The 18,525-nt window shown below is 44.5% G+C and overlaps 1 protein-coding gene across 2 annotated transcripts; it reads right to left on the bottom strand.

Annotated features, from left to right (window-relative positions):
• Positions 1–1,160: 1,160 nt before the first annotated feature.
• RWDD1 (RWD domain containing 1) lies at positions 1,161–17,214 on the bottom strand. 2 transcript variants are annotated; one of them, XM_037894674.2, is made up of 7 exons: positions 17,021–17,214; positions 14,686–14,751; positions 13,474–13,604; positions 9,897–10,040; positions 8,212–8,344; positions 5,301–5,363; positions 1,161–1,513 (listed from the first exon to the last, which is right to left on the bottom strand). In XM_037894674.2, exons 1-7 carry the CDS (start codon positions 17,091–17,093, stop codon positions 1,401–1,403), a joined length of 723 nt encoding a protein of 240 aa, XP_037750602.1. In that variant the 5' UTR covers positions 17,094–17,214; the 3' UTR covers positions 1,161–1,400. The 2 variants fall into 2 exon arrangements, with proteins under 2 accessions (XP_037750602.1, XP_043398771.1); XM_043542836.1 differs by lacking the exon at positions 17,021–17,214 and adding an exon at positions 16,310–16,519.
• Positions 17,215–18,525: the final 1,311 nt, after the last annotated feature.

Genomic DNA, 18,525 nt, shown 5'->3' with positions numbered 1-18,525 from the left:
CATTCTCCTTACTCTTAGACCCACACTCACATGCTACATCTTCCTCTCATTAGCAATAGTCTTCCATTTCGCACCTCTCTCCATAGCCTGTGATCTTCCAGCAATCCTACTGCTCTTCTCCTAGCTGTACTATTGTGGAACACAAAACAGTGCAGCAAAGCACAGAGCAAGCTGATGCCACTCTAACCCCAAGGAAACAGCTGAGCTAACATCTGCATGTTGGTTCCTGCAGCTTGGCTGGATCTTTTTGCTCTATCTTGCACTAATAGACTTTTCACCACGGTTGACTTCAACGTAATGCCACACCTAGTAATTACAAGGTGCCATGGTATCTAAGAGAGACACAGTATTCTGAACTGTTACTCAAGTTTAATGACAATGGTGTGGTCTTGTACTGTGATGATTGTAGAGAATAAGTCCCATTAATTAAATTGTTTTTATAATGTTTTCAATAAAGGTTAACTACTGCACAAGTTCAAAATAGAAGTTGCCTTTCAAACTGATCTATCAAACGTTTGAAAATTATTTTAAGGCCTCCATGTCCCCCCTTTAGAACTTTTTTCCAAATTCTTGTCTGGATTATGGCCAAGAAAGTTAAAATTTGAAAAGAAGAGCAATTAAAGGGTTTTTACTGCTCTGGTTTTACTTTTAAAAAAATCGGATCCAAGATGTCAATTTTAAACCCTATGTATCCTGAAATGGCCAAGTTATCAAATCACCTTTCTAATGCAGAAACTATTTTATCTTTAACATCAGCAGTGTTATTGGTGGTGCTGCTGTAGTATGGGGAAGAGGAAGGATATCATCTAACATGGAACTTTGAGGAGGTGGTGTGAAGTTGGAAGGTCACCACCAGTCAGTCTCTCTCTAGCCGTTAATGAATGAGAACGGTTACAAGCATCATTAATAAACTGGATACGAAGCATTGTAGAGTCCCACAGAGAGAGCAGGTTTATAGTAAGCACTCCCCATGTCTTCACCAGAACTTCCACACGTAGCTCAGGCTGAAGAGAACAGAACAGGTGCTCAGCACACCTTTGTACTGCCGCCCATGCAGCATCTGCCCTAGCACCTTTCCACCTTGCATGTCTGATCTCTTCAAGGGCAGTTATTGAAGTGGGAAGGGAGAACAGAACAGATGTCTGGGTTTCTAGACTTCATACAGGTTAACAATATGCCTAACATTTCCCATTCGAAATGTTAAAGCCAATTTATTAATTATGATGAAAGTCATCAGAAGAGTATTCTCCTGAAATTAAAAGAGTTTGGTTTTTTTCCTTCAAAAATGAAAACCAATACATGCTTGGTAGAGCCACAGATGCTGTGGCTTTCCTGACTGCCTCTTTCTCCCTACATGTGTCCAAGCATACTAATGACACAGCCAGTTCAGCAATTTCAGTTTAGTCACTATCTAAATCAACAGGGTTGTAATCGGGGTCATCCTCTTCATCGTCCAACTCCAAGTCATCCATTTCCTGGAACAAGGATTCATCCACTTCCACGCTGTTTCCAGCTGTAAGGGGGGAAAAATAAAACAGTGTTGTATTATGGATTTTTATGGAAACAGGAAAAAGAAAATTAGGGGGTTTTCCTTCATTCTTCAGACAGAAAAGAAAGACGTGTTGCTCTGCTACTTCTCCATCAGCTAACTCAGTGATTTTCAACCTGTGGTCCATGGACCCTTTGGGGTCCACAGATTGCATCTAAGATTTCCAAAGGGGTCCGCACCTCCATTTGAAATTTGTCAGGGGTCCGCAAATGAAAAAAAAAAAAGGTTGAAAACCTCTGAGCTAGCTGAAAAGATCAGATTGTCTAAGAATCTTTGAGTCCTCTGCTTCACCACAGAAAACAATTCCCCAGTACCAACTATTTACAGTTATTCCATGTTGCTGGTCCAAATTTAATGAACTTTACTGTTTGGTTCACACATGTTGACTTGAACAGAATGGGGAGAGGTGGAGGAACAACCCCCACCCCTCATTTCTGATTAACTAGAATAATGATGCTTTCCGCACCCCAGTGTTTAACAGAGCTGATTGTGACATAGGTAAAATATCCACAGCCAATTGATGAACTGATGTTACCACTGCTAGTTCCAAGAGATGGCAACTATCCGATTCATTCCAAGATAAGTGCATCAATTCATGGAAGCTGCAAGGTCTCTATGGCCCCAATCTTGCAAACACAAGTGTAAATAAGAAAATAAATTTAAAAAGAAAAATCAAAAAAATCAATGCGACATGTGTATGAAGCTACTCTATGCTTAAATGCAAAATATGGGCCTATGGGAATATGAGAAACAAAACATCTCAAACACTACATCTAACATGATAATGCCACACGTCGCTTTCAGGACAGCAACTACTGGAATGTTATTTGAGAACATCTGACCTACAGCAGTTTAGAAGAATGCTGGTTAGACCAACATAAGTTCTTTCCATATGCCTCAAACCTCCCTCTTCTCAGCACACCAAGCAACAGTCTGAAATTTTCCAAGCGAATTTAGCTCCTGAAGCAGTATCAGTTACTTTACACAAAGGGAAAAATTGCAAAGCTATATGAGATTTACAAGGAAGTAACAAAACCTGACAAATTTTTCTTTAAAGCCAACCACCCTTTTTCATATGTCGATCCTTGTTATTGGTTACACACATGAAAAATAAAATTATATTTTAAGTAACTGCTAAGGCCAGACTTATGGGGAAAAAACCATGAAAAATATATTCAAGAGTTCTACATTTAAATCACTTATTATGTCTAATGGGAAAAAGCAGAGCAGATAAAATTTAAACACCTATACTTCCACAAAACAAAAACAAAAACAAAAACAAAAACCCCATCGTTTCAAGGTTTCAGTGGTGGTCATAGCAAGTCTTAGGGCTTGTCTACACTACAGGTTATGTTGGTATAACTTATGTCGCTCAGGGTTTGAATAAGCCGCCCCCCCCCCCCCCCCCGGAGCAACGTTAAGTTACACTGACCTAAGTGCCAGCATGGACACAGCTACCACCTCTCAGAGGTGGTTTTATTATGCCGACGGGAGAGCTCTCTCCAGTCAGCATAGAAAAGAGGTGGGCAAACTACGGGTTGGGCTGGATAGGCGTGGGAGTCCTGGGGGGGCCTGTCAGGGGACAGGGAGGGGGAGGCAGTTGGATGGCGTGGAGGTTCTGGGGAGTGGGGGGAGAAGGAGGCGGTCAGGGGACAAGGAGCAGGGGAGGTTGGATGTGTTGGGTGTTCTGAGGGAGGCAGTCGGGGGTGGGAAGTGGGAAGGGGCGGACAGGGGCAGGGGGGACAAGCTGTTTGGGGGAGCACAGCCTTCCCTACCCGGCCCTCCATACAGTTTTGTAACCCAGATGTGGCAAAAAATTTGCCCACCCTTGGCAGAGAACGTCTTCACCAGACCCGGTGCAGCTGCACCACTTTAGCGCTTTAGTGTAGACTAGTCCAGAGAGATGCTGGAAGTGCAGCTTTGTACATGTTCATATTTCCTTCTGAGACAGCTAAAGAAATGACTGATAAAACCTGCAGTATGTCACAGCTGAGTCTGCATGGAACAATGGTGACATCTACTGGGCACGTAAAACAATCCCAGGCTTAGATTTCTCACCTGCAAGTATTTCACAGGAGGCATCTGTTTTCAATTAAAAGGTAACAATATAGAAAAGGTTTGAGATTTATCCACCCCCTTCCCATTGTGTATTAATGTCAGAGTTACAATATGGCACTCTATTAAAGTGGAGTTATTTAAAACTAAACTGCAGTTTCTTACTCAGTCTCATGTTGTCATGCACACCTCAGTAGTGCCCATGGTAGAGGACACCAGAGCAACATCCTCATTTAGGGCCAGATCCTGTTCTTACTGAAGTCAGTTGGCGTTTGGTCACTGACAGGAGTAGGACCAGATGCACACTGAATTAGGGCCACCATACGGTTCAAAAGTTAATGCTTTAAAGTAAAGGTCATTTACATGGGGCCGGGGGGGAAAAACTTGGTGAAGACCCGAACGCCTTTAAATAAACTGTACATAGCGGTCTATTCTTCTACTATAAAAGTTGCTGATGATATCCTCAACATGGCAGGACCTGCATAAAAACATACACTCCCCAATTCAACAGCCTCTTCTACTTGTGTGCATTCAGAGTTATCTGCCAATATCAGTGACAAAGTAAGATTTTACTGTTTTTTTACTTCCAAAAGACCTAAAGAGTCAAGAAAGCCAGGAGACAGCTAGTATCAGAAGGGTAGCCGTGTCAGTCTGAATCCACAAAAACAACGTGGAGTCTGGTGGCACCTTAAAGACTAACAGATCTGGGCATAAGCTTTCGTGGGTAAAAAACATGGAGTCCATGCATCTGAAGAAGTGGGTTTTTTACCCACAAAAGCTTATGCCCAAATAAATCTGTTAGTCTTTAAGGTGCCAAGAGACAGCTGAATTCTATTGCTTCTTGTGCATCAACTGAGTTAATAAGGCCTTGGCTACATGAGAAAATTACATTGGTTTAACTCTTTTAAAGCTGGTTTATAAGAAGACATTTTGCTAATGCTCTAAGTGTTTTGGGTTTGTTTGGTTTTTTGTTTGTTGTTTTTAAAAAAAACACTACTTCGCAATATTTCTGCTAAAGAAGTTCTCCCCACATTAAACAAACATTTAAGACAGCTTTTAACCATAACTAAGTCTACGATTTAGTCACGGAGGTCACAGATTCGGTGACATTTCTGGAACTCCATGACTTCTACGCTGGTGGAGACAGGACTGTACGCCCCTGCCCTTCAACTGGGGCTGGCTGGAATCAGGACCATGCACCCCAGTCTCACGGCTTCCGCTGGGGCCACACACCCGAGCCCCATGGCGTCCTGGGCTTGGCAGGGGCTGCAGCCAGGGCCACACGCCCCAGCCTGGTGGCTGCAGTGGGGGCCATACACCCCCATCCTCCACTGCAGCCGGGGCTTGGTGGTGGCTGCAGCCAGGGCCGCGCACCCTATCCTGCAGCTGCGGCCAGCTCTAGAGCGGGGGCTGAGTCCACCCCGTGGCTGCGACCCTGCTGCGGCCATAGGGACTCCATTCCTGCCCCCTTCCTTGCTCTGCCCGCCCAGTTATTTTTAGTAAAAGTCACGGACAGGTCATGGGCTCCGTGAATGTTCGTTTATCGCTCGTGACCTGTCCATGACTTTTACTAAAAATAACCGTGACAAAATCTTAGCTTTAACCATAACTTAGCTACACAATTTGAAGTTTAGTCAGATTTCTAAACAAGTCTTTCAACAGTGCAAATAACAGGGAAAAAAAAACGGAAGTTTACCTTCCTCTAAGAACTGAATGTCAGACGTGTCAAGATTATGATCTGTCTCAAATAGTTGTTTTCCTAAAAGAAATAATAAATATTAAAATTAGTGATAGCTTGGAATGTAGTTACTAAAACCAGGCAACATGAAATTTTGTAAGAGTCTTTTAGAATTTTGATATTTAAATAACATCGAAGTAATATTTGATAATTTATGTACCCTTGGCATTTTCCTCAGACTATACTTGGACCAGTTACTTCTTTGCCTATCTCATCTATTAAATTTTAAGCTTTCTGGGCAGATATTGTCCATCTTTCTGGGATTCCTTCCCTTGCAGGTGAGACAGGCCCTGCAAAAGAGCTCCATGCAAGAATTAATGCAGCCTCAGGTGAAATCAACGCTGAGAGAAAGGATATACCCCCACTGTCTCCTCTGGTTTTTCCTGGAGGCCACACACAATGCTCCTGAAGTGTCAAGGAGGAAGAACAGGGTGCTGTGGATCCATCACATTTATGCACAACAGGTCAAATCGTCATCTCCATGAACTGACTTGGGCCAATCAGGCCCATGTTTGTTGCATTCAACATGTATTTGATTCCCCTTCCTACCACGTGTCCATGTAAAGTAAAATGGAAGCTTTTGTAAAAATGGACATGAATCTTTCCATTCTCAAATTACCTATCTTCTGAGAATTTAAAGGAATTCATTTTATACTGATTCTACAGTCTACTCGAAAACCATTTAACATGCTAATGTTCATATTAAGTTGCTGAAGTATATATTTGTATTGCTACTACACGACTTCTAAAACATGTCAGATGTAGCAAAATCCTTTCAAACATACATTTCCATTAATTTAGCCTAATAAATTTTTAAAAAACATATATCCTCACAAGTTACATGAGGAGGAGCTCTGTGTGGCTCGAAAGCTTGTCTCTCTCACCAATTGATGTTGGTTGAGTAAAAGATATTACCTCACCCACCCAGTCTCTCTAATATCCTGGGACCGACAAGGCTACAACTACACTGCAAAAACCTCTTTGACACTGCAGGGGCCAAATCCAGAGGTCCTTATTCAGTCCAACTCCCATCAAAGTCCATGCCTCAGGATCTGAAGCCACATCTCTGATATCAATCTATTTCACACAAGCGTCACCGTTCGTATTTGCTTTGTGGGCACAATCTTGGTTCTCTTCATGCGCAAGCAAATTGGCTTAAAATGCATCATTTTAATTGTGTTTAACTGTGTGGGAGGTCAGCCAGCAGAAAGTCTCTGTATTGTCTTCACCCTTTCTGTGCCACGGAGCCAAGCTCTGCAGCATTGCCCTGATTTTAAACATGGAGGGGATACTTTCAGTGGGCCAGCATGGTCCGAAAAAAAGAAGATATGGATCTAGAAGGCTGTAATCCCATTGGAGGAAAGGGGTCAATGATAGGCCATAATCACAACTCCTCTCCAGCCACAACCAAGTTGTGCAGTTGTCTGGGAGTGAAAATTTCTTTCTGCATAGACCATTCCTACCGGTAACTCAGGCTTTGCCCATTTGATAGTCACTTTGCTCCCTCTTATGGCATATGGCCAGACCAAACGGAATTATATGGACAGCAAGAATACTGCATCACCACCTAACCCTGCTTCTAAACCTCTCAGAGGACAAGACATTGTGTCTTCCTTATACTGGTTACCTGTCTCATGCATTAACAAATATATCACCTATTTTGCAGTAACAAACCAGAAACAATACAAACGTCTACATTTAGCTAAATAATTTAATGTGGAGCTGGCAAATCTACAGTAACACACGTCGGCGCGCGAAGGAGAGGGAGGCTAATGTCAGGGTGTCCCCCTTCCCCTTGCTCCTGCACTCCCCTTACACCATCTTCCATAGAGCAGGGGAAGACACACAACAGGGCTCAGGACGGAGGGAGCTTCTCCATCTCAGTTCGCTGATTAACTTAAAAAGGCAGTGTACTTAGAGTGGGGTCAGCACCCTTAAAGGAGCAATGCGCAATCTCTCTCACACAGGGTGTGTGTCTCTGTCTGCCATGCTATCTCTCCTCCCTCCATTCCTGCTGCCTTGTAGAGCGTGAGGCTACATTAACAGCAATGAGTTAACCCTGAGGGCTCAGCCAATTGCTAGTTCATCATTTAGCAGTAAGGCGTTCCCTGGGAAATAGCCCACCCTCTGACTTCACCACCTCGAACAAGCTTCACAATCATCATCATCGCTGTGTTCCAGTGTTAAATTGTTTGTTTAAAACTTATACTGTGTGTCTCTCTGTGTGTGTATATATATATATATATATATATATACACACACACACACACACACACACACACAGAGAGAGAGAGAGAGAGTCTTTTGTCTGGTGAAAAAAATTTGCCTGGAACCTAACCCCCCTATTTCCATTAATTCTTCTGGGGAAATTGGATTCGCTTTAAGGTCGTTTCGCTTAAAGTCGCATTTGTCAGGAATGTAACTACAACGTTAAGCGAGGAGTTACTGTATATGTTCAAATAAACTGGTTAGTCTCTAAGGTGCCACAAGTACTCCTTTTCTTTTTGTATATGTTCCAGTGCAACACAGTGCAATACTATCTTATCATATCACTCTCCATTTTCCTCCCCTTTCCAATTTTCCTCACCATTCCTTGATGCTTGAATGGGTCTCGTGTGAGAAACGGAAACATTTAGGACTCACAGTTGCGCCAACGCAAATGCTCAAGCCTCCTTTCTAAGGCACAACAATAAGAAGCTAATGCTTAGTCTACAAGATAAATCTTCCCCGTTAACAATCAGACCTTGATTTGCATCTGACAATACTATACTAATCTTTTACTATAAAATAAAATTCTTGGACATGGTTTCATTATTTGACATACTGGTCTGATAAGTTGGCAAACTTGGAGGAAATTGCAAAGTCATACCACTTAATTTATTTTTGCCTGATTGCTCTTCTTCTTTCATCTTTTTTCTTTTAATTTCTAGGAGCTCTGCATCAAACTTTGCTTTCCAGCTTAGGAAATTCTCGATTGTAACAGGAGTGCCATGGAAACATAGCTGTAAAAGAAAACAAAGTTACGATTCCAGTGGCAAAGCAAAGAGTTAAGATTAATATTCTCTTTATGGTTGAAATTATTGTATGCCAAGAGGCAGTAACTACTAGGCACCAATTTTAACTAGGTTTCTTATAGCAAATTAACCCCCACTACAATAAGAAAGTGAAAAGTGTGATATTCTTAGTCGTTTTTATGTGTGGCTTGCAAATTTATTCACAGAAGACTATTGTAGAAAATTCCTGTTTTGATTTGGATCTATAATGTAATACCAATAAGATAAAGCAGCATACACACACGTGGGTAGTGCACCTTATTAGTGGTTTAGGTCAAGTCACAATGAAAAAGGGGTGTGAACATGAGTGCTAAGGATGGATTGGACAGATATGCTTTGTATATGAATATCTGTTATTACAATTCCTAAAACCACAGAACAACTTTATATTTAATACCTGTACCACACAGGGGGGTGACATATACGACCAGCAAGACTTCTCCTCTATCATGGAGGAAGAGGAGAACAACTGTTCCTTCCACCATGGCAACTACATAATGACCCTACTGTGCAATCACATTCCTCCATACGATGGGGCTTCCAGAGTGCTTTGTGCTTGTAAAAGCCCACAGCCAACCTCGTAATCTGGGATTTCAGAAATGCAGTGCACTCTGAAGTGTAAATATCAGGGAAACACCAAAGAGCATGAGTGTGTGAACAGACCTATAGCGATGGGATCCAAACTGAAAGGATATTGAGTCCTACAGCCCTCTAGCTGCTACCAAAAGAAGGAAGTGAAAACTCAGTGGTGGAATTTCTTCTAACACATCTTGAGAATGGGAAGAGCTACTTAGTGGTGGCAAACAAATACCAGGCTCCAGTGAAGAGGCTAATGGGTCTGGCTGACTCTAGAGTTTGAGCCATCCAACTTCCTTTCCACCCAGTCAATTGACAGAGGAGTGGAGCTGCCCCGCTTCTTGGTGGCATTCATGTTATAAAGGAGAGAGAGGAAGCATCAGAAAACTGTATAGGCTGTTCAAACCTTCAACAGCTGGCCACGGTCCCGCAGGGACTGTTCAACATCTGAGAACAGTGTGAGGGTAATGCAATATACTCTAGTCCCTCCTGCTCCTCATCCTTTCCTTCCACTTAAAATGAAAGCCACACGGAGGATGGCATGGCGCCGGTTAACGCCAGCTCTGTGCTAAGTGGGCACTCCCTCATTTCAGGGACGAATATTTGGCTAGAGGGATGATGTCAGTGTCCACTCTCTGTGCTGTTTGGGGGTCCAAAGGGAGTGAAGTAGTCAGAGGACATCCCCAAACCTTTCAAAGCAATGCCAGAAAAGTTCAACCTGGAAAGTGCAATATTTATGATTTAATAAATCACGGAAGTTGTGCTCAATGTGTTGACTTCAACTACTTCTGAAGTTTTAAATATTGCTTCTGCCTGTTGTGTGTGTCTGGGACAATACTACTGCTAATCAATCCTACCTCAACCACAGCACCTTTAGGAAGGAAAGCCAGAAAACTGTTAGCTGAAAATGGAATACTTCACCCACCTTTTCTGCCTCCTCTGCTTCTCTTTCCTTCTGTTTCTTTTCCTCCTCTTGTCTTGTTTTTATTTGATCCACTATTTCATTTAATTTCTCCTGTACAGCTGACACTAGAGTGAAGATCATTACCATCCCCAAGTTCTCTTCTGCCTGCAACATAAAAGACGGCAGCCTCAGACAGGCAATTCACTAGGCAAACTCATCATGGACAGAGAGGTTACACATTATACCTGTTTGGAAAGTGCTTATGCTTAGTCTTGTAGGAATGCAAGTTTCACTGCTGAATTGCCTTCCAGCAGTTTTGGAAATCAGTCAAATTTATTTCACTGGGTTTAAGCCACTTAAAATGACCCCAGGTGAGAGAGGAGGGAAGAGCAGCAAAACATCAACACTGTTCTCTCAGGTCACTATTAGGGATGTAAATAGGGTTTAAAAATAGTAACCGTTAAACCTATAAAATTCTATTGGTTAAATGAGTAACCATTAAGGAGTTCACATAGGTGGTGAACTAAGGGTGCAGGGGGTGCTGCAGAACCCCCACATTTTATGTGGGACCCCACTGCCTGCCGCGTGGGGCCGGCAGTGGAGTTTAACCGTTGACCAAAACTGATGCTTATCTGTTAACCGGTTAAACTTTTACATCCCTAGTCACTATCTTCACAACAGGTTACCAACACCATCTGATTATAGCCTGCACTCTTGGCAGGAAGGGGATACAGGGTGCTGCTAATTAACCAAAAAAACCCAAACACATTTGTTAAATTAAATAATTTTAAAGCAGGTGGGGATAGAACTCCCTAGTCATGAATTTCTGGAGCCACTCTGGGTATGTCTACACTGCAGTTCACAGCAAGCCTTCCAGCCCAGTAGGCTGACTCGTGCTAAAGGAGCTTGAGCCAGCACACTAAAGATAGCCAAGTGGACAATGTGGCTCTGGAGGAGACTCAGGTTAGTAGCTCGATCTCAGACCCGGGGGGTTGGGTGGGCTTGAGAGCCCAAGCTGTAACGTCTGTACAGTTATTTTTAGCGGGCTCGCTCCCAGCTGCAGGGTAGACATACCCACAGGTGCTTACTAATTGCCCATACAAGCCAATATGGTAGCGAAGATCACATTTCAGCACTGTCCCCCCCCAGTCCTCACTGCAGTTACCAGTCCTATGAGAAACATGCATGCTAGGATCGTTCAGCTAGCTCAGTTAATAGCAAGGTCTTGTCTTGATTTAAGTGCCTTAATACTGCCTTATACTCTAGTTGTCCAAAGACCTAGCGAGTTTTCCTTTATTTTGGAAGTCTTCATACCTGGCAACTTATTTACACAAAACTGTTCAATACAATCAAAGGCATCTGTGCCAGGCAAAAGTTGTGGAACAGGAGAGGTGTTAAACAATTTATTTAGAGCCTTCCCATTTCAGAGTTTTGTTGTTGTGTTTGTGAACCCTAACACAGGAGCCAATTGAACCTTACTTTGTCATACTCAAAGTTTAAGGCTAGAAGGGACCACCAGATCATCTCCTTTGATATACAGCAGATCACAGGCCACCACCACCACCCAACACCGACACACTAAACCCAACAACCAAAATTAGACCAAAGAATTACAGCCCACAGTAGACTAAACTATTATGTGCCACTGGCAGAGAATAGGAGGGACCAGTGCGGGAGACCTCTGCAATGGCAGGGTATTCATTAAGCGAAATATACGCAGATGATCCTGGCAAGCTACCTGCACCTACAATGCAGAGGAAAGCAAAGAGAAAAAAACCCAGTGTCAATGCCAACCTGAATTGGGGGAAAATTCTTTCCCAACCCCACATTTGGTGATCAGTTAGACCCTAAATATGTGAACAACCAGCCAGCCAGACACCTGAGAGAAAGAATGCTTGATACCAGCTCCAAGCACCAGCCCACCCCATCCAATGTCCTATCTCCAGTCATAGCCATCTCTGATGCTTCAGCAAAAAAAGAAAAGAAAAGAAAAGAAAAAGTGGGGTGGGGTGGGGCAGTAGGGGAATCCCTTCCTGATCTCAGCAAGTGACTGGCAGAAGCCCTTAAGCATGAGATTTTAAGAATATCAGACAAGAACCAGCGAGAGGATCCCCAGGACTGCAGCTGCCAAGCCCTGCCTCCTCATCATCACAAACTCCTCTCTCATACAATCCCACTTGTAAATTTGTCCAGTTCTCTCTTAAAACTAAGTTGTTTGCCCCACATCTCCTATTGGGAGGCTGTTCCAGAACTTCACTTCTCTGACAGTTAGAAACCTTGTAATTACCAGCCTGCATTTGTTGATGGCCAGTTAATACCCAATTGTTCTTGTGCTAACATACACTAAAGGACTAAATGGCTCTCCATCCTCCCTGGTGTTTACTCCCCTAATGTACTTATAGAGAGCAATCAGATCCCATTGCAGACTTCATTTTCTTAGGGTATGCTTATACTAGAAACATAAGTCGACGTATATTAGATCAACTTTACCGCAGTAATTACCATGGTGGTGCATGTTCACACTTCCCTCCTTGGGTTGGTGGTACATGTCCTCACCAGGAGCGCTTCCACCAATCTAAGACAGGCAGTATGGGGCGCTGAGAACCCGGTCTCTTAGCTCCGCTGGCAGCTCCCTGCTGGGAGCCCAGCTACCGCCCAGGCTCCCAGCAAACTGCCCCCTCCTCCCCCTCCGGGAGCAGTGAGGTGAAGTCACCTGGAGCTTCTCGCCCCCAGGGAGCGGGGTCCAGCTGCTCCCACTTCTTGTTCTCCCCTGTGGCCTGGAGCCAGGCAGCCTTGTCAATATCACAGCTCAGGAAGCCGTGAAACTGACAAGGCTGCCCAGCTCCCAGCCAGGCGCAGACTCCCATGGCTCCGGCTTCTCGCCCCAGCTCCCAGCCCGAAGCCGGCTCCTGCTGTTCAGGCTTCTCGCCCCAGCTCCCCAGGAGACAGATGGGCTCTAGCTGCTCTGCTTTCTTGTCAATTTCAGGATTCCTGCCGTGAAACTGACTTGACAGCAAACAGCCAAAGTAAGTATACCGACATAAGCCCTGTGCCTCTCGTGGAGGTGGAGTTATTATGTTGGGGTAGTAGGGCACTTACTTCGTCAAGAGCAAGGCTGTAGTGTAGAACTGACATAATTAGGTCAACGTAAGCTGCCTTACATCAACCTGTGTAGTGTAGACCAAACCACAGGCTAAACAAGCCAAGCTCTTAGTATGCTCTCATAAGACAGGCCCTCCAATCCTCTGATTATCCTACCAGCTGTTCTTTGTACCTTGTTTAACAGAGCCATTTCTAAAGCTAGATCATGCATCTTTATGTGGCTGAACTGTTATTCTTACGTGGCATTTAAAAAAAATCAGCATAATGTTTTGTTTTAAATATATACCACATAACTTTTTATAACGGTCAAAAAGCAAAGTCTTAGGGTTTGGAAAATTAAACTCAAGTTAACGTCAGGCACAAACCAATTCATAAGACATATGCTCTTCTACGTTTTGGTTAGCATCAGAATTTACTGTGCCTACTTCACCTCTCAAACCAATGATTTATGAAACAACATCAATAAGAGAGTTAATATAGTCTTAATTTGCCTTACCTGTTGTGCTAGAAGGTTTAGTATGTCTGTGACATCATTATCTTCAAGGTTCTCCTGGGAGAATATTTCATAAAGTGGAGTTTCATCTGGATATTTTTCTCCATAGGTAAATTTAAGGGTTGCCTGGACAGCTACGGTACAAAAGGCAATCTTAGTGTGACGCCCTCAAACTTCATAAATATTAACTCTTAATGCTGAGGTTTATATTAGAGTAACAATCTTGTTTTGTTTAACAATCCACAACAAGTTTTTAAATAACAACTATTTTAAAAATGGAACTAACACCTTACAATAATTATAACAGTTGGTTTGAATATAACACATGAATCTCAACTCAGCATTAACCCTCAGATGTGCTATAAAAGTTACCTATGACACAGGAGATAATTCTTGGCACTTACTAGCTGTTTACACCTTCAATTCACATTAGAAACAGTAATTAGTCTATGTAATACTCCTCTGAGGTACTGCAGATCAGCAAGCAATATCCCCTTTTAAAGAATAAAGTAAAACAGAGAGATTAAATGACTTGTCCAGGGCTATAAAGTGGGTCAGCAGCAAATCCAAGACTAGAATCCAGGAGTCCCAGTACTGTGCCAGTCTAGTACACCATGCCACCAAGAGTATTTCTTGCCACATTTGGTATGTAAATTTGTACCACAATATGTGGTATGTAAATACCTAGTCAGCATGTGATATGAAGACATACTGAATCACGATTGTGACTGACTGAGAGCTTCCTGCAGTTCTGAACTGCTATACACTTCAAATCTACACTTTCCATAGACTGTCATGTTTTACTGATTAAGGACCTGCTCTTATTGACTTCAACAGAAGCAGGATCAGACCCAGCAAACAACCAACTACATTCTTAGTGGTCGCAGTAAGCTATACTTTAAACATCACAAGGAATTGTTCTGATTGGGCAAGTCACAATCTACTGATCAGAACATATTAACAGTAGATTAAGAGTTCTTCAGTAACAGATCTAGGAAAACATCATTGTAAACTATTCTAAAACACCAACTACAGCTGTAGCCTTACCGGATATTCAGAGCCCATTCACAAGAGGACAACCAGATTTCCCACAACAGGTTATTTCACATTATATCTACTAGAGACAGACACAGATACTTGGAATAATATTTTAAAACAATCAGGCCTTATAATTTCAAAAGTTATAAAGAAAAGTTTTCCCCATGACCGACTTACTTTCATCATTTTCTCCTGCTTCAGATGTCACTGTGATGGTGAAACTTGTTGGGTTTTCTGATAATACTGTAAAAAAGTAAAGAAATAGTAAATAAATGAGAGATTCTTAAAGTCAGACACCTTTTCTTCACTAGCCTATGGGTGCTACCTTGCTTCTGTTATTTCATTAAACCGGAACATCTTTAGGTATTTAACAAGAAGCCTCCAATCCATTAATTTTTTTCCCTAGTTTAACAATTTTCTCTTCTTGATGATTTAATATCTGTTTTGTTCTTCTGCTATTACAGAGTGTACATATAGTACCAATCTCACATAAAATGTTTGTCCACCAAAAGGATATAGATACAGTGCAAATCTAATCTTGATGAAGTTTTTCTATGTGAGGATATAGGAGAACAAATCATTTAAGTAGAAAAAGGTTAATATGTCTGTTTATGAATTATTTGTACGCATACTGAATACCAGGCGCTTTCTTGGTCTAAATGCAGCTGCTCATTCACTACCTATTCATTACCAGTCTTACTGGTAAGCAGAAGAATAGCAAAGGGTGCATTTCTATCTTTATTCTAAGAAGAACATGTAGTAACTCTACAAAATAGAAATCAGCTCCTATTGATATTTTTAAAAAGGCACCAAAAAAGTGGGAAGTACTTTTCAGAACAAACAGAAGTGCTTGGATCCTGCCTCAAAGAATCAGCAATCTAACTCTGGAAGTGATATGATAGGTGAAGGCAATTAATTGCTGACATGAACAATTTAGAGATGAAAGTTAAATTCACCCAAGCCCTCAAAACAAGGTCCTAACCACCAGTTACTTTATGAGTACTATGTAGGGAGCCCTTAGAACCGTGGCACCACAAGGTGGTCTCTGACAACTGTGCATAACCTGGGAAGAAGGATGGGCACACGAGACCCACAATTTTGCAGATTAGTGGCTCCAGTTCCTTGTATAGTTTTTTCAGAGAGGCTGTAGCACACTACCCCGAGTAATGGCCACAGGAGAACTCTATCTTCTCGTTGCAGATCCAGACTGTGGGCTGTCATAGAGTGAATTTCACCTGATTATTCAGGAGTATAAACAAGTGAAAGATTTTCACCAAAAAGTCTGAAAATCTGACCTAAGCCCTGTTGTTGTTACAGACTACAATACACTTTTTTCTGGGCTTGAGGAAATCCTAGCAGTGAGCTGGCTCAGCTCAAATGGCATTTTACAGCTTTAATCTAGGACTTCATTATGTTCTATGATTCTGCATCTTGAGTCACTGATAAGAAATTCATATACCTTTGGCTTAACAAGCTAAAATAACTTCAACACAGATTTTAAAAGGCTGAAATAAGCAGCAAGACAATTAAATAAGAATCTGAAAAAGAAAGCACCCCAGCACTTGCAAATTTAATTAAGTGTCAAATAAGAGTTTGGATTTACCGCCACTTCCTTTACCTAACAGGTCATTACAAAGCAATAAGCAAAAATGAATTATTTTGGAAAAGCTCTGTGTTTTGTGCTTTACAGGGATGACAGACGAGATGATCACAGTGCTCCCTTCTGATGTTGGAAACTGAAAAAAAGCCAGGCATTGGAAATGCAACAAGTATGGAGGCAAACTGAGCATCTGTTACCTACTCAGCAATGCCACACGCCTGGCGAGGATCAGAAACGAGAAAAGAAAGCCGAGCCGGGCTCCAAGTTGGCTCGTTTTTGTCTTTAATTTCCACCCAGGTGTCCGCAAGAGCCCTGCTTGTAAAGGCTCGCCCAAAGGCGCTCACCCTAGATCTTCGCCCACGTCCTGCTGGAGCAGGGTGAGCTAGGAGTGCTGGGGCCTAGCAGCAGCGAGGGGTGTCAGAGAAACCAGACTGACACACACCACAAAAAGCGACTCAAGGTCAGGAACCTACGGAGGGGCTGGGAGGGAGCAGCCCGGGGCTAGCGAGAACTAACCCAGCGGCTCTGCTCAGCGGGGCAGGGGGCAGAGAAGCCAGCCCGGCTCTGCTGCCCCCAGCCCCGGGGGAAGCCTAGGGTAACGCCACAGGACTCCCGCGAGGCTTGTGCCGTGCAACCGGCGTATTTAAAGAGGAGCGGGGCCCCCGCACCCGCTGGACCCTGTTTAGACCGGCCCAGGTGGGCGGCCCCGCTGCTAGGTGCGTGGCGCTGCGACCCAAAGCGCGGCTCCGCCACCCCAGCTCCCTGCCCGGGCACGCCGCCGCAGCAGCCGGGAGGCGCTCGGGGAGCTGCGCGCCGCGCAAGGACTGGGGGGGGAGGGGCCGGGTCCACCCCCGCCCCGCTGCAGGGAAGCTCGCGCCAGCTCCCCGGGCCGAGCTCCCCCCCGCGGCTGACCCGTGAACGAGTCCGGGTAGATGGACTCCAGCGCCTCCCGCTCGTTGCGCTGCTCCTCGCTGCAATCGGCCATGGTCCCGCGCCGCCGGCCATGGAACGCTCCGCCGCGGCCCAGCCACTTGGGCGGCCCGCGCAGGCGCACCCCGGCAAGGGGGAGGAGCTGAAGCCGTGACACATCCGCAGCTCTGTTCTCGACCTGGGCAGCCAGCCAGCCAGCCGCCCCCCCTCCACCCTTTGCGGTTTGTCTACATGTGGAGTGACTTCGGATTAGCTATGACAGGCGTCCCGTGTGGACGCTCGTTCTGGAATAAGAGCGCCTCGCTCCGGTTCTCCTTAATCCACTTTTAAATGGGAAATTCCTCGGGAAGAGCTACTGCTGACTCACTCCATGCGTGCACATAGTCAAGCATAAGAGTGTTTTAGTTTGAAGGACCTTAAACCAGTGTAAACCAGCGAGGCTCGTCGTCCGTTTTGGCGCCGGGTGCCAGCCGCCTGTTGAGGTGCTTTGTCCTTCCCCGACATGGACAAAACCTGACATGCTTTGTTCAGTGCCAGACAAAACTTGGACAAAACCTGACCTGGTTTTGTCTGGCACTGGACAAAGCATGCTGCCCTTCCCAGTGTCAATGCAAAATCACTATGCAGGCAAAATCACATCCGTGGGGGCAGGAGGTGATGTGCTCTTAAAGAGGGCCACACACCCGGTGTGTGTACAAGCCCAGACGAGCGAGGGGGGCCCGTACCTTGTCTGGAAGTACCAGCTCATCCCTTATGCAAGGAATGTCAGAGTGGCCACCCTACCAACAACTAATTCAGAATAAGGTATGTTTGTTCTGGAATAAAATTATCTGGCAAGGAGTTAATCCCAGAGTAGTAACCAGCCGAAAATTCACACCCTACATTAATCCGCGTTAATGGTCAAGTGTAGACTAATTGTGGTTGTTTCTCTGTGATTGACAGCCCGCCCCACCCCGCCTTTCCCGTTCTACTTTTCCCTTCCCCGCCCTTGGGACGCAACCAGCGTTGCTTTTGGTGGGCATCGCTCGTCAGTGGATGTGTTAGGTCTGAGGCTTGGCTGTCATGTGTCGGGGTGGGGGCCGCTGAAGCGCGACAGGGGCTGCAGGCTACGCCGTGGGTCACGTGATGCAGGAGTTGGGCTCTGTCCTTGGCGTCCTCATTTCCGCCTCTGCCGTCACGGTTGCCCGGCCGAGGACGGGGCGAGACTTGGCCTCCAGCCCCAGCGCTAGCCGAGATCTGCAGCAGGGGAAGGATCAGGGTTTGGGGTGGTCGGTGCTGCAAAATTCAGATATTCTGGCTCATAAGCTCTGCGATTGCAGAGACCAACCTGGGGGTTTGGCCCGGCCTGCGATGAGTACTGCACTGCGGTCTCACTGGGCTGCTCATAGGGCGAGCAGTTACTCTGTTAGCACAGGGACGGTGCAATGAGAGGAGCTGGCAGAGGCAAGGAATCTTTCTTGCAAAATTCCAAGATGGACTGCTGAATT

This window comes from Chelonia mydas, chromosome 3 (genome assembly GCF_015237465.2).
Source record: "Chelonia mydas isolate rCheMyd1 chromosome 3, rCheMyd1.pri.v2, whole genome shotgun sequence".
Classification (NCBI taxonomy): Eukaryota; Metazoa; Chordata; order Testudines; family Cheloniidae; genus Chelonia; species Chelonia mydas.
Note: the sequence above shows the minus strand (reverse complement) of the source record. Positions and strands in the feature narration are given on the sequence as shown.

What these genes read in the sequence shown, in the direction of transcription:
- RWDD1 (XM_037894674.2), bottom strand. Translation starts at nt 17,093, where the DNA reads ATGGCCGATTGCAGCGAGGAGCAGCGCAACGAGCGGGAGGCGCTGGAG. An exon ending in CTACCCGGACTCGTTCACGG is followed by an intron (nt 14,752 to 17,020) that starts GTCAGCCGCGGG and finishes ACTTTTTTACAG; the next exon opens with TATTATCAGAAAACCCAACA. An exon ending in TAAACCTTCTAGCACAACAG is followed by an intron (nt 10,041 to 13,473) that starts GTAAGGCAAATT and finishes TTTATGTTGCAG; the next exon opens with GCAGAAGAGAACTTGGGGAT.